The sequence below is a fragment of the Cyanistes caeruleus genome, chromosome 13 (genome assembly GCF_971803275.1).
Source record: "Cyanistes caeruleus chromosome 13, bCyaCae1.hap1.1, whole genome shotgun sequence".
Lineage (NCBI taxonomy): Eukaryota > Metazoa > Chordata > Aves > Passeriformes > Paridae > Cyanistes > Cyanistes caeruleus.
In genome coordinates this window covers 3550497-3565375 of record NC_141713.1, presented here as the reverse complement: position 1 = coordinate 3565375, position 14879 = coordinate 3550497, and the positions used below count along the sequence as shown (strand labels likewise).

Genomic DNA, 14879 nt, shown 5'->3' with positions numbered 1-14879 from the left:
CCCGCCGCCCCTCAGCCCACAGCGAGGGGCGGGCGTGGTGCTGAGGGGCGGCGCGCTCCAATTGGCTGGCGGAGGGAGGCGGGAGACATAGAGCCTTGTGATTGGCTGCTGTGCGCAGCGGGGCGGGGGGGTGTCTCGCGAGAGCCGAGCGGCGGCCGCGGTCTCGCGCGGCCCGGCTCGTCCCGCCCCCGGGTCCCTTGGCCGGCGGCGGTGCCGCTCTCGCTGCGGTGGCCCCGGTGAGTGGCAATGACCCGGCAGGGCCGAGGGGGGGACGGTGTCGGGGCCAGGGCAATCGGGTCCTGACGGTGGGAGGTTGTCTGCGGTACTCTGTCCCTGCTGTTTGCTCGCCGGACCACGCGGGCACGGCGCCCTCTCAGTGAGGGGGTACGCGCTATGGCTGGACCCGATCTCCCTGTCTCTCTCATCCCCCCTTGTCTCCCCGTTTTTCTTTCTCTTCCCTGTGTCCCCCTTGCTCGGTGCCACTCTCTCCCCCTTCTTTCCCTCCTTCCCATCTCTTTTCCCCCTCCCCCCATTCACTCCCTCTCCTCTGTGCCCCCGTCCCCTTCCTCCTCGCCCTTCCCTGAAGGACCCGGCCCCTCACAGGTCACTGGGTGCTATCAGCCCTCCTCCTTCTGTTTTACTCCTCTTAAAGACCATGGTTGTGGCTGTTCCTTTTTGGTAAGGCTGCGCCTCTTCCTTGGTGAAAGATAATTGAGGGAGGAAAAGTTTAGCTGGTGGTGGAAGGGAGTAGGAGGAGGTTCCTCTGAAGTAAGAGCCAGATTGTGACTGGACTTTGCATCTGTGGCGTTTCATGTCTGTGTGTCCGTGTGTGCCATGGATAAATGTGCGGTTGTTGTATGGAGTCACAACTGTGAAGAGAAGCCTCCAAGTGCGGGACACCTGAAAACCGTCCCTGGACAAATCGAAAGGCTACTGGATATTTATGCTTATGTTTTGTCATTTCTCAGCTTCTGATTAAAAAAAAAAAAAAATCAGAGAAAGATGAGCTTTCCTTTACCTTATGTTGTAGAGGTTAATAATAAATACTCAGACTATGCCCGGTAAAAATTTTAATGCTTTTCCAGGAGTTATTTTAATACTGATCACAGAAGTAGAGTTGGGAATTATAATGGCTTCATTTCCTTGATCTTCTGGACTAATAGAGTTTTAATGTTATGAGTGCCAAGAACCAGTGTGTGTGCCCTGTTCCCTAAAACAGCTAATGACGGCAATGGTTAAGAACCTCTTAAAAACCCCACAAAAGTGTATTGCTCCAGAAGGACACAGATCACTGCTAGGAACTGTTATCTGCAAACCAAGGAATTACTCAAACTAATGAAATAGTTTGATTTATATGTATGTTTGGGTTATCAGTCTTCAGCTGGAGTTTTGTTTACTGGGCCTATCATCAGATGGGATTTGTAAGTCAGGGCCTTCACTTCCAATCAATATCTGTTACGATTAGAAACCCCTCCTTTAGAGAAGGATTGAACTAAAATAGAAAATGTTATTGGTGGGAAGCAGTTCTAAGTTCTTGCCTTTTGTTAATGTGGGAATTAATTTATGTACACAAGTCTGTAGTAAAATTGTAACCTTAAATTAATGAATAGTCTGGCTTTATTATGTTTTTCATGAGATGGTCAAAAAGATAAAGCATTGCTGTTGTTTAAATCTAGACAGCATAGTAATTATTTGAATTTTGGTTATATGTGAAAAACAAGTTGAATAAAGTCAGGTTTCATATACGAGTTAATTTTTAATTGTCTTCCTGCTTTTGTTTTTTGGTTTTGAAATTGTCAGTTAAAGCTCAACACTTTGTTCTTTCTGGTTTTATTTTTAGTAGAGCAAGCTGAAAACTGCTGTCTTATCTAACCCTTTATAAATTTTCCCACTGCAAGTTTCAGATTTCTCATATATTAGTGTATTATTTTTAAATTACTTTACTGGCTATCTATCCCAATTATCTCTTCCAACTGGTGATTTATTCCACTAGTTTCATATGGGAAAGCACTTCAGACTTCCATTGCATTTTGTCTTACTGCCTTAAAAGATAACAGTGTCTCAATAATCTGAGACTAAAATCCTCTATTAATTGTGTGTTTTTCTTATCTATGAAAAGCTTTTTTTTTTTAGCACATGTGACAGGATAGATGTAGGACATCAGTAATGGTTAATAAAAGTTGCTTTTTTTTTTTTCTTCTTGTGGCAATTTTGACAAAATAATCCAAAAGGTACATCAAACATGGGTGAAACTAAACACATTAAATATACCCACATTAAATATAAATATTAAATATAACAAAAAGATTTTGTTATTTCAGGTCCTGTAAAGAACTAAAGCTTAATCTAGAAAATAGTCAAAGACTTGCTTCTAACATTGCTTATGGTGTGGATGTTCTGGGGACTTTGTATACTAACTGGAACAAGTGTGTTTAGACAAATTATCAGATAATCTGTAATCAGGAGCTCTTCCTTCAAAAGAAGGCATGGCTACACCTTGGTAATACTAGGCTTTTTCTTCTTTTTGTCTCCTAGAAATGGGTCTGCTCTCAGAAGATGTGATGCAGTAGATGTGGTGCTTAGTCATGGCATCAGAACTGTATAAAACAATCTCTGAGGCAAAGCTTGAAAGACACAAGAACTTGTTCTTAAATTACCGAAATCTTCGTCACTTCCCTCTGGAGTTACTGAAGGATGAAGGGCTGCAGTACTTGGAGAGACTTTACATGAAAAGAAATTCTCTGACCACATTGGTATGACTGTCTCTTTATGAATTCTGAATTTTGAAACAGGAAAAAAATATTATAGATAATCTAATCCTGATCGATTAAATCAGCTGTAAGATATGAGTATTTGAACTTGCATAGGTAATGTAGTGAATAATAAATGGAAGTTCATGATGTTTTATGGTTATCCTTTCGAAGCTCTCAAGACCTTCTCAGGCTTTTCTTGTTAGGCTTGTTTGGGTTGTTTTTTAACCTATACATTTTAGTCACATCAGTGGGCAGTTTCTCCTGCTAGGTGATGCTATGCAGTCTATTCTACGTTTCTTCCTTAGGCTGAATGACTTTTCCCTTGGTGTGTGCCTAATTTCAAAGGCAGTATCAATCCTAGGGTCTAATTCTGAACCTGCTGTTAAGGTGCCAGTAAAAGCTTCTGTCTATGGGCTGCTGTTGATAGAACATAATTATATGTCAGCTGATGTCACAGTTAATGTGGGATTTTCTTTTGAGATTTCTTCTTGTTTTGTTGTTTTTCCCTGAACTGAAGAAATTCTCATCCTGAGTGGGTGTTGCGACCTCAAAATTCAGTGTGGGGCAGTTAAATAACTGTGAGAGATGTTCTGGGCTGGTAAGACTTTATATGATAGAGTCAGAACTTGCCACAGTCAATAGACTCAAGTCTCCAAATTTTCATTTTTGGTTGCTTGATTGGTTTGGATTTGTTGGGTTTTTTTGGTGGGCCCTTCCAAGGTATGAGAGGTAAGAGTAGCAACTCTAGAGGAACTGTAGGGCATGACTACTTAAAATTCACCAAAATCATACTGTTATCAGGGTTTCCTAGAACAAGTCCAGTACTCCACTTTAAGGGCCAAAAGCTGAAAGGATGCTGAAGATTTTTTGCCTTTTCTTCATCTTGAATGAGTCACTTAAGTTGACATGTACTGTAGAGAATTATTTTAGCACTCTGGTTTTGGGCAGTAATTTAATAATGTGTCATAATTTAGCAGGAGGATAGGATTTATGGTTACAAATCAAAACTGCTATAAAATTAACCAAAGACTGTAAACAGCTGTGCCTTGACACTTTGTGAAATTCAGTGATGATTAAGTGCAGTAAGGTTCACAAACTTTGCACTGCTCAAAAGATGAAACAATAAGAAGGGTTTTGTATGTAAGTGTTAAGACCTGGATAAAGAACTGAAACAAAAGTTAAAATGTAGGTCATACTTAGGCAAAATTGCTTTCAAACAGCATGAAGCAGAGCATGATTAGATTCACAGCAATCAGGATAACTTGCTCATAATGTGCCTTGTTGGGATCTCATTCAAGTGCTCAGCACTATTGTTGGAACAAGGCAAACAAATTTGGGTGTCATTCACTGAGCATCTGTTCCGCAGAAGAGATGTTGGAAGTTGTAGTGGACCAAAATAGATCAAGTCAGCAGCACATTACAAAAAAAGGCAGATGTCTTTTTGGAACATGGAAAGTTTCACAATCTCCATTAAAAGCAGAAGGAAGTAATTATTGGATACTGTTAAAGCACAAGCTGCAGCAGAGAGTTTTATACTGAGCCTGGGTGAATTGGAGAGAACCTAGAGAGCGACAGTGAGGGACCTTTAGAGAGCATGCCCTGAGAAAAAAGGTTGAGAGATTGGAGAGGAAAAACCAGGAGGAACTGGGGGGGAACAGAAATAATTGCTATTTTTAAAAAGCAGAGTTTCATAATGAGGTTTTTCAATGTCCACTAGTAGTAGAAGTAGTGCTCTCAATTTTAGTAAAGTCATACTATGTCAGGTACACTGGGGCAGTCGGGGGATTGGAAATCCCATCTGAGAATAGCTGGAAACAAATTAGTGAAGGAAGATGTGTCTTCCTTATACTTCTCTAATGCAAGGTGATGAGCAATAGCTCATCAATAAACACTTTAAATTGCATAAACATAATTGAAAACCATCAAGATGGAACCTGTACCATATTTCTCTAAAATTAGGGGGTACTTTTGTCCCACTGGTTCGTTCTTTCAGAATTCTGAAAATAAATGACTAAATCAGCTTTTTTTCTTTACTCTTCTCAAAATGACTCCTGTCCTTGACAGATGACTCCTATGAAATGTCTGGGATAGTTAAACTGACAGAATTTACCTTGGCTAAGAATAATTTCATTTTTGTCTTCATTGGCAAGATGGAAGTGATGGAGTGCTGTGACATAATGAATGGATCAAGGAGCCATAGAGCACACCTGTATCCCAGCATCAAATCTTCCCACTTCTCAGTTAATCTTTGATAACACGATCCTTCCAGTACCCAATTTACCCATCTATTAAAAGGAAATAGGTGGTTGCCTTGTTAACTCTGTTGGAAGCAAGATCAAGAATAATTATTCTTAATTTACTACATCAGAATATGTGATGCTGTCCCATTCTGACAGAGCAGCAGGTGAAATAGTGACAGTAGCTCGTGATTCAGGTTAACATCCTTACCGTAATAAAGGCTGGCAGTGAAATTGTTTTTTCCACACCTTTTTTTCGGTTAAGGTTAGATATTTTTTTTTGTGCTTGAGCGTGTTTTGGCAGCTGAATCGCGGCGTTGGAGCCGCGGCCCGGGGCGGTGACTGCGCTGTGGCGGAGCCGCCGCCAGGGGGCAGCCCCGGATCAGCGACAGCGCGCGCCGCGGGTGACGTCACCGCCGCGGGGTCTTCACCTCAGCCGGCATTTCTCGACCTGACCCACAAATTGCTACTCGCGAGTTGAGCAATTTGGGCTTTGGACTCCGGTCTGGCATGGGGCATGTTTGCTACATGAAAATATTACCTTTTTCAGCACATTCCTTCATCATCGAGTTATGAACACAACGTTATATGTTTTAGGTAACACAGCTATTTAAGGTATCACACATCATGTTTATTCACATGAAAATTTCTAGTTTTAACAAGAGTTTAATTGTGTGATCAATCTGCTTTTAAAATTAAAATTTTAAAATTGCTTTTAAAATTAAAATTTAAAACACAGCCGTTTCTGCATATATCAGTATCGTTAATCCCTTTTTTTAAGTAAAACAAATCTATGTTAAAGCAGGTTTCTTAAGCAGTAAAACTGTCTTAACTTTGAACAGTTTTGAGTACAGTTTCCAACATGACATCTGAAAGTTGTGAAGCCAATTTTGTGATACGTGTTCTTGGTTACAAATGCCACCAAGGAAGAGAATTACAGCTAGGGATCAGTTGGCAGTTAGGAAATTATATGCATGTTAATATGTAAATATGAAAATCTAGTTTGATGGATTCAGCAGTTCTGTCTTGGTGGTAATTGATTAAGCTGCACAAAGATTGTAGGTCACTTCCCAGTTTAGCAGCATTATGAAATACATTCTGGTTAGACATCTTGTGTAGTTCTTTTTCTGTTTTAAGTCTGTGAAGGCTGCAACTTCTTAGCAATCTTTTGCCTTCAACTAACTCATTTATTTGAATATATTTTCAAAAGGAGATGAGGTAATCTGTCTTTTCAGTCTCAGAAATCTGACTCCCATTTTGCTGAAGACATGATAATGTCACTTCGAGGCTGTAGGTCTGTTCAGTAGTGAATTGCTCACCCTGGACACATCCAAGATTGCCCTAATGGATACTTGGGGGTATGGACTCAGGGTATTGTATAGACATTCCTGCTGCCATTTTTCCTGCTGACACATTGTAGTATTTGATTAAAATGACTTGGGTGCACCATGTTTGTGAGTCTGACTTTTGTTTCAAAACCTAAAAAGTCTCTAACTCTCTTTCAGCCCGAAAACCTTGCACAGAAGCTTCCAAACCTCGTGGAATTGTGAGTTTGCTTAGCAGTTCTAATACATTTTTATAATGCTTATCTGTCTCATCTTAAAATAATCTAGAATGTATTACTTGCAAATAATTTATATCTTAAGTGTGGAGGGCTTTCTTGGAGGGCAAGAAAGGGTAATTTTTTTGTTGTGTTTTTTTAATTTGTTTGTTATTACGCTTTTTTTCTGAAGGAGGCATATTAAGTCAAATTTTAATTTTTTCAAAATTCTTGTTTCTTTTACAAGAATAACCTGTATACCACTGTCTGTACTGCTCAGGGAAAAAAACCCCATAAATTCTGTGTAGACTTGTCACACTGATAAACCCCTGGAACCTCCCAGTGCAGTGGTCAGAGGGTTGTGACAGAGCCAGAGTAACAGGTTACAGCCTTCAGCCCATCCCTAGCTGCTCCTTCCCACCCCAGCTCCCAAGGCTTTTATGATCTCAGTCTTGCTGATTGTAGTAATCAGTTTCTGTCACAGGTTGTCAAATAGGAGCAGGGATGAGCATGTAGGGGTAGTAACTATGGAGTGATGATTGCTGTAGGCAAAGCAGTTTATCCAGTCTTATCCAAAAAATGGATGTCCCATGAACTGGTTTATTTTGACAATTAACTTAATTAAGCTCCCGAGACAATGTGTTCTTCCTTCCCCTTTTCTTATAAAGTTGTGATTAGCTTCTGTGGTGGAATTGGCAGTGGTGGGGTTAAAAGAGAGATCCTCTTTGCCCCTTTTAAGCCCTTTGTCTCAGTTTCAGATGAGTAAATAATGGAGCACTGATTGTGTTTATGGGAGGTGTTTTTCTGAGGAGTCAGTGTCCTCAGCTGTCTGATCTTGTCATCCTCATGTGGCCCTTTAACCCCACCTTTCTGGAGCCAGTGTCCACAGTGTAATTGTGAACTGGTTTGTAGGTCACTGCAGTCTCCGACTCACTCAAGAGCGAATCTTATCTCATCATGCCTCTGTCTTGAGTGTTTGCGCTCTGAAGCAGTAAAATAAATATTTTTATATTTGATATCATGATTTGTCACTGGGCATCAGGAAGCCTGTTTAAATTACAGCTTAAAATAATTTCATACAAACACTGATTTATATGAGTCAAGCCTAATTATTTGGTGTTCAGCAAGCTCAGTTGTCCCACCATTATCCCACACATTCTGGTGGTCCGGAGAGAGCTGCAATGGGCCTTTGGTTTGTATAGCTCAAATAGGACAAGTCAGTTCTTGATGAGACAATAAGAGGTGTTCTGTTGTGGGGGAAGAGATCACAAAGTAAGGATTTAATTAAATAATATTTTGTTACGGTAGCTTTCAATTTTGAGAGACAAATTATTTTTACTTTCCTAAAAGTTACATGTGTAGTTATTTCATTTGTGTGTTTTTCTTTGTATATCATGCCCCTGATGCTCGGCTATAAGGTGTAGCTCCTCATAATACAGGTTTTTTTTTAGCTGAAGTGAAATAGTTCACAAATATTTTCAGGAGCTGCAGCTGAAAAATGGGTAGGAGAATTCTCATCCTATGTTTCTACAAACATGTATGCTATTCTTCTGTTTGTTAAGTTTTTAGCAAGCTACAATTTTTAAGGAGAAAGAGAAGGTTTAGGTGCCCCATGCAGTTGAAATGTTCATATGTCTTTTCCCTTGTTCTGTCCCCCTGAAAAGAGAGGCTCCTACTTTAGGAAATGCTCTTGGAATACAGTAGGAAAAATGCCAGGAAAATAATTCCATGTGTGCCTAAGCAATTGAACACTGAGTACTCAATATTCCTTTACAGTTGGATATCAGTATTGGAAAATTTTGTTAGTTATTTTCTACGAGATCCAATTGTTCTTTTGCAGCAATGATGATTGAAATCTGAAATGTGTAAAATATAAGATTAGTTTTTATGTTACCAGAAGTACTGGAAGTGCTCCATCAGAGGGTGCTGAATATTCTTAGTGAGAGATCTGGCCACCCTCTGTAGCTGCATAAATAACCATGTGTAAGATTGGGTTTTTCATTTGAAAAATGAACTTTAAGTTTGAAAAACCCACTTTCAGTGAATAGATCATGTGCTTATTTCTTCACTGAAAGTGTGAGAGTTTATGCGCAGGGGAAAATGTTTGTAATTGTGTAACTTGTGTGGGTGTGGGCTTTTTTTCTTTCCTTGGCCAGCATTTAGTGTCAAATAACCTGGTGATCAAATATGATTTATTCTGCTTATTCTCTCTGCTTATTTTCTTCCCTTTTTGTTTTCCTCCATATGACTCGCAAAACTGAAGCCCATTATTATTGTAACTGTGAATGGTTTGTTTTACATAATTGTATGTAATTTTGTTATATTTTTATGCTAATCATTTAATAATACAAGTGAAACTTAAGTACCTGTCCATTGCCAGTTTATACAGTTTCCACAGGTTTTGTGGTCATAGGGAGGAATGTCTTTGAGGGTGCTCTTTCAGTCTGAAATTGGATATTTTGCAAACTGATTATGTAGCAGAAGTCCTTGAGGGTAACAGGTGGTGTCCTCTGCTTTTTCTCCTCCCCCCAGGTACCTTCATTCAAATAACATAGTTGTTGTACCTGAAGGTAAGTAATCTACCAGCTCACAATAAGTGGCAGGAGTCATAAAATATTCATTTTTCTTCTTTGAAGAGGCCTATTTTTCCTTTATTTTCCCATAAAACATTAAAGATTTTCATACAAAATATACCGGTGTAGCTTTTAGTTGATAATGTCCTTGTTTATGCTATGTTAAATTCTTTTAATGAATTCTCAAATGCACCTAGATGCTGTTTGCTCCAGTTCTAATTGCAGAAAGGGAAAAGGCTAAATGGCACTCATCTGCAGAACGTAAAAATCCAGAGTGTCTGCTGCTTTCAGGCAGTTACCACACTGAATACTCTGCTGGTTTAGATCATGACAGATTTGAAACCCAAAGGAGCAAGAACTTCAGCTAGTTTCTTTTCCTTGTCTTAATTGCAATTGTGCTCCCAACTTGAGGAATTTGTGTTCAGTTTATGCTCTTTCTGAATATAAATTGGATGGAGTCAAAGGAAGAGAATGGTGAAAGTGGTTTCAGAGCAGAATTGTCGGAGGAGAATCTGGAGGTAGGAGTATGCTGTCCATCACTGTATTTGTTACTCCCGTCTCGCTGCCAGCAGAGCTGTTTGTTAGCTAGAGCAGCATTTGCACAATTGATGTCACTGAGTTGTGAGACCGGCTTTAGCACCTCGAGATGTGCTCAGACACAGCTGTTGGGTACTGTGGTTTGTTCTCCTCTCACAGTCCTGTGAAAATTTTCATGTTACTCTTGGGTCACATTCATGTTTTAATCTGTTCTCTCACAAGCCATTGGCTCCCTGGTTAAGCTGCAGTTTCTGGACCTGAGTGACAATGCCCTGCAGATTGTGTGTCCAGAGATCGGCCGCCTGAGGTCCTTGCGGCACCTTCGCCTGGCAAACAACCAGCTGAAATATTTACCTGCAGGTGAGTGCCGTGTCTGAGGGGTCACAGCACTGACACAGCCTTGCAGCTTCACTTGCCAAGTGATCTGCTCTTGGTTTACTGACTGCTGCACCCTGCACTTGCTGGGATTGCTGTTTGTATTGCTCCCAGTGTGCTCTGTAGTTAGAGAAAAGCTGTGCTCTGTGTGCTTGCAGAGTCCAGAGAAATGCTGCTGAAGTGGGAAAAATGTATTTATTTAACAACGTCTGCCATCGTATCAAGAAAATATTGAACTTCTTTGAGAAGACACAAAATGCCAATGACAACTGTCATTATGATAAAATGATGTTTCTTCCAATTTTTCACAATAGAAAGGATTCCAGTCCTTCCTTCCTTTCTTTTCGCCCAACAGCCCCAATCTCATATTTTCTAAAAAGACACATGTCTAGTAGCTTTGCCTATGGCAGTTCTATCTCATTGTGACAGTAGATAACAAATGTTTGTCTTGCTAGTTTATAATAAAAAAGCAAAAATTATTCAAAGTAAATGTGACACAAAGTCAAAAAAAGTTGGCCATAGGCAGATTTTGAATTATTTTTTTGTCTTCTAAATACTTTGATAAGCAGATATAACATTATTATTCTTCCATCACCCTTCTATCTGTTCAGATAAGATGATGGTGATTTTATAATTTTCGTTTTTAATTTTTCCCTGGTGCATTTGCATTTTCTGATCTGCAGAGATGATAAAAATTTAAGGCTATGATTTCAAAAAATTGGTCTAACTTAATCTAACAGGATTAGCTCTTGGTTCTATTTTAACTAATTTCTCAATGTGACCTTCATATGTTTTAAGTTCACATTTTTTATTCTCAAGAAATGTATTGCAAATGCTCCTTGAAGTTTTGGGTGCAGAAGTCTCGCTGTCCTTTCCTTGCACTTTTCTAGACTGCTTAAAAAAAAGTCAAAGGATGGTTATGATTAGAAAGAAAAAAAAAATGTATATGACTATGTAAATGCTCTGGAATGGAATTAGATAAACCTGTTAAACATTATGACCCAGGGCCAATAAAATTTCCATCAATTTTCAGATGTCCTACATTCAAAAGAAAGGAGTGACTTGAGTGTGCTTTATGTTCCTCAAAGATAATTTACCTTATGGTGCTGTACCATGAAAGAAAGACTTGTTCAAAGAGAAAGTGACACATTTTCTGCAAAACTTCACACATTAACTTAAAAAGGTTCCAAAAAAGACTTTCAAAAGGATAATTTACATTACTGAAGAGTTGATTTGGAGTCTACCACATTTGATTAGGAACTGGTATCAGCTGAGACTTGCTGCATTAAATTTCTCCTGAAGTTTATAGAAAATTTGGTCCTGAGCATTGTCCCTGAACGTGTTTAGGTTTGTGTGCATGAAAAGTTGGCATGTTCAGGAATGCAACTGGTGTTGCCTGCTTGTGCATTGGAGAATGCAGTGCTGTGTGGTCTTTGTGGTGGTGTCCCTTGTGCCACTGCTGCTGCTGGCACTAATCCTGTCAGCGGGACTGGATGTCACACAAGTGTTACCAGCCCAAGCAGGATTAGCCTTTCACTCACACTACATAATTTGCCCACTGGAGAGTTAATCTATTGCACTGACTGTTTCCTAAACAGAACAATTCCCAAAGAGGGCTTCCAAGCATGTTTTCATAGATGTTCTCTGTAAAATTGTGAGGACTTCAAAGACTTAATTAAAAAAAAAATCTTAGAGTTTCAAAATAACACTTATGTTCAACAATTGAAAAAGGAGAGCAAAATAATAAATTTTGATTGTTTCATCCTTAATTATCCTGGTAGCATGAATCTTCATTATAGTGTCAGCTAGCATTCTGTTGGGAAATTTTGTTGGAAAACTGGCAAAGTTCCGCTGAACAAGGATAGGACATGATTTCACTGCAGTGCATCATTTTGCTGTGTGTTCACTGCTTTCTGCACAGCAGACACTGCACTGCTAGGGAAAGACAACTCTAAATTGCTTTAATTTATAATAAGGAACCATTTAAGATATAATTTAGCTTCTACCAGTGCAGCTTGTGCAGAATTGAAAGATCTGCTTTAGAAAAGTGCTTTTGGGTTTAGATGACAGTCATTTATGGAAATTTCTTCAGTGGTTGCCCTGGCATTCCTCTTGGGTCTCCATTCCCAGTGTCTGGTGTTAAAAGTACCCTCAGTTTTTTCAAAATTCCATGGATATCTAGGAAGATACTTTGGTAATATCCTAAATCAGTTGCTAAAAAATATCTTCTTTGCAGCTGCAGAACAGTTGGATGGTAAATGTTTGCTATTATATGTCTGAACACCCCCACTGTTCTATTGCATTTTAATTCTTAAGAATGATTCTTTGTTGTGTCTTCCTTAATTGTGATTAAGAGCTGGAAGAAACAATGCAATTAATAGCATATGTTGATTCATTATGCATTTTTAATGGTTTTGTTCCACAATTGTGCTCCTAATGTTCATTTTTAGTATTTAAGATTTGCCTTATAGAAATTAAATTTTGAACTAATTGAAGTAGTGTGCATTTAAGATCTAGATTTAAGCCTCTAGTCTGATTGTAGAGATTCTTCAGACTCTGATAGAGGTTGAGCCTGTGCTGTTGTTTATCTTCACTGGAATGGGCAAGGTTTTGATCTTTTAAGTACTTGTTGTAATAAAACATGGGAGAAATTAATAATGACAACAGCTCTGCTTTTCTCAGGTTTGGTCATGATTGTTCAGTGAGTTTTAAAAAAATATTTTAAGGGAGGAGATGGGGAAGAATGATACAAATACATGCAGACAGTGTGAAGACATAAGCTTTAGCTTCCTGAAGAAATCAGGCAATTCAAGGACTGATGAAGAGGAAAATGGGCATTAGGTGAAGCATGGAAATGGTGTCCCTTGGAGATGGGGAAGCACCTTCTGAGCAGTGGCACTCTGCTAGTGTGACTGATAGTCCTTCCTTTTGGCTCAGCAAACACTCCCAAATCGCTGCCACCCTCGGAGCAGATCCTGAGCTTTGGCCTCAAGGCTCTGTGCTTGATTTGCCACTGCTGAGGCAGCTTCCATCAGCATCCTTCAGCTGTTGGGAGAACTGCTCAGAGGTGACTCAGCTGAACTTGATGAGAATTAAAGGGAAAAATTTGTCCAGAATAAGCGTGTTGAAACTGAAATATAATAACAAATGGCTGGAAGAAAATGCTTTGTAAAATTACCTTAATGTTATATTTTGAATATACTTTAGATAAGATTAATAAGCGGACCAGCTTCTGCCTAATGCAGTCGTCAGTATCTACGTTCTGGGTAATCAGAATCCCTGAGAGGTTCTGCCTTTCAGAGATGAGCTGATTAAAACAGTTGAAGATAAGTAAAACGAGATTTAATGTTCTAAAGTTCTCTTGAGGACTTGTTTTCATTTAAATGCGCAACATTTTTTTTTGTTCTGCAAATTGTAAATCTTGTAGCTGCTGTCTTTAACAGTTTCTTGGTTGATTTGTTTGGCTCTGGTAAATGCAATTCTTGAACATCAAGTAAGTTTTGTGAAGTTTTCTGCTATTTAAATGTAGCACTGTAATAATCTGAATTCTTAAGGGCCATTTGGAAATGTGTGACACCAAAGATGTTACTGGAAAAAGTCAGCATAAACAAAAGATGGTTATTTCATATTATTACATTAGTTCATGTATGAGCTTGACTTAGACATGACATTGTGTTTTCACAGAAGAAGAACATTATTTTTTCCGAGATTCCTCTTATTCAGTGAATTGATATTTAATTTAAATTTGGAATTGTAGAATTAGATATATACGTGTATTGTCAGAAGGAAATTTTCTGATCTTCTCACTCACAAATGACCAATTAGAAAGTTCCCCTTTGTTTCTGATGGTTATAATGCATATGACACTTCAGTTCCTTTCATTCTTGAGAAATACTTATCTTTGTGTGAGTTACTGTGTCATTTGAAAACAAAATAAATCTGGTGAGATGCATTATAAAAATTATTCTTGATGAGTCCTGAAGTCAAGGTTCTCTGTTTTGCTGTTACCATTTAGATTTGGTTTGACTTTAGCCTTGGAATCTTTTGATGTGCAGTGCTGGCTCTTCAGGTTTACATTTTGGTCTTTTATCTGGAATGCATGTTTGGGGAACAGATGACTTAAAAGAGGGTGGGTTATACTCAAAGTTGGATTTGAGTTTCTTATTTGACGTGGATTTGATTTTTTTTTTCTTGCCCATTATTTGAGAGGTACTTCTCTTTAGAAACAGCAAGTTTTGTAGCATCTTGTTCTAAGATTTAATTAAAAGTGAGGTTATGTTTACTCAGCACATGCTGGAGTTAATTATAGATTTAGTGAAATGAAAAGCTTAATGTTTTGCCAAGTCAAGAGCAAAAGCTAAGTAATTAAAGAAGAGGGTATGGTTTATGATCCCAGCCCATCTTTTGGCAAAATTCCCTTTAAGAAGAGGGGAAAAAAAATCAGCAGTTGTCTTGACATGGGCTAGACCATGATTCCCTTTGTGTATGTTGTTCAGGAACTTTAAAAACCAAGAGCTGAGTGTGTTGACCAAGCAAAAGAAAAGAATGAAATGTGGCCAAATAATAGCAAATTTGTTGTCAAATGTGGGGTTTGTGTTTGTTTGAATGTTAAGGGAAGTGCAGGTGATGGAGCAGCCCTTGCTGGAGGGGTGCAGGTCTGTGCCAGAGTCCAGGGCAGGTTCCTGCCCCAGCAGAGGGAAAGTGTGGCTTCCATTGCAAATCCACACTTCTGTGTTGTCTCTGGAAGCTCCTGCAGCTTGCATCCACTTGTTGCCATTTTGCTTCCTTTAGACTCTGAAGGAAAATGAATTTGTGTCTTTGGTGTATTTAAAGTGCAAACTGCAGCAATGTTATGGGAGGTTAA

The 14879-nt window shown here is 39.0% G+C and overlaps 1 protein-coding gene across 7 annotated transcripts in view; it reads left to right on the top strand.

Annotated features, from left to right (window-relative positions):
• The first annotated feature begins 87 nt into the window (after positions 1-87).
• Positions 88-14879, top strand: part of LRRC28 (leucine rich repeat containing 28) — a 55214-nt gene continuing 40422 nt past the window's right edge. For 2 of the 7 annotated variants that reach the window (XR_015275965.1, XM_086849588.1), the window contains exons 1-4: positions 115-236; positions 2536-2753; positions 6496-6536; positions 9863-10000. Coding sequence is in view for 1 of the 7 variants with exons in the window: in XM_086849587.1 (XP_086705713.1) it covers positions 2571-2753; positions 6496-6536; positions 9063-9100; positions 9863-10000 (400 nt within the window). In the remaining 6 variants the exon portion in view is untranslated. Of the gene's footprint in view, positions 237-2535; positions 2754-6495; positions 6537-9062; positions 9101-9862; positions 10001-14879 lie in introns of all 7 variants that reach the window. The other 5 variants (XM_086849587.1, XR_015275963.1, XR_015275961.1 and 2 more) reach the window with 5 other exon arrangements.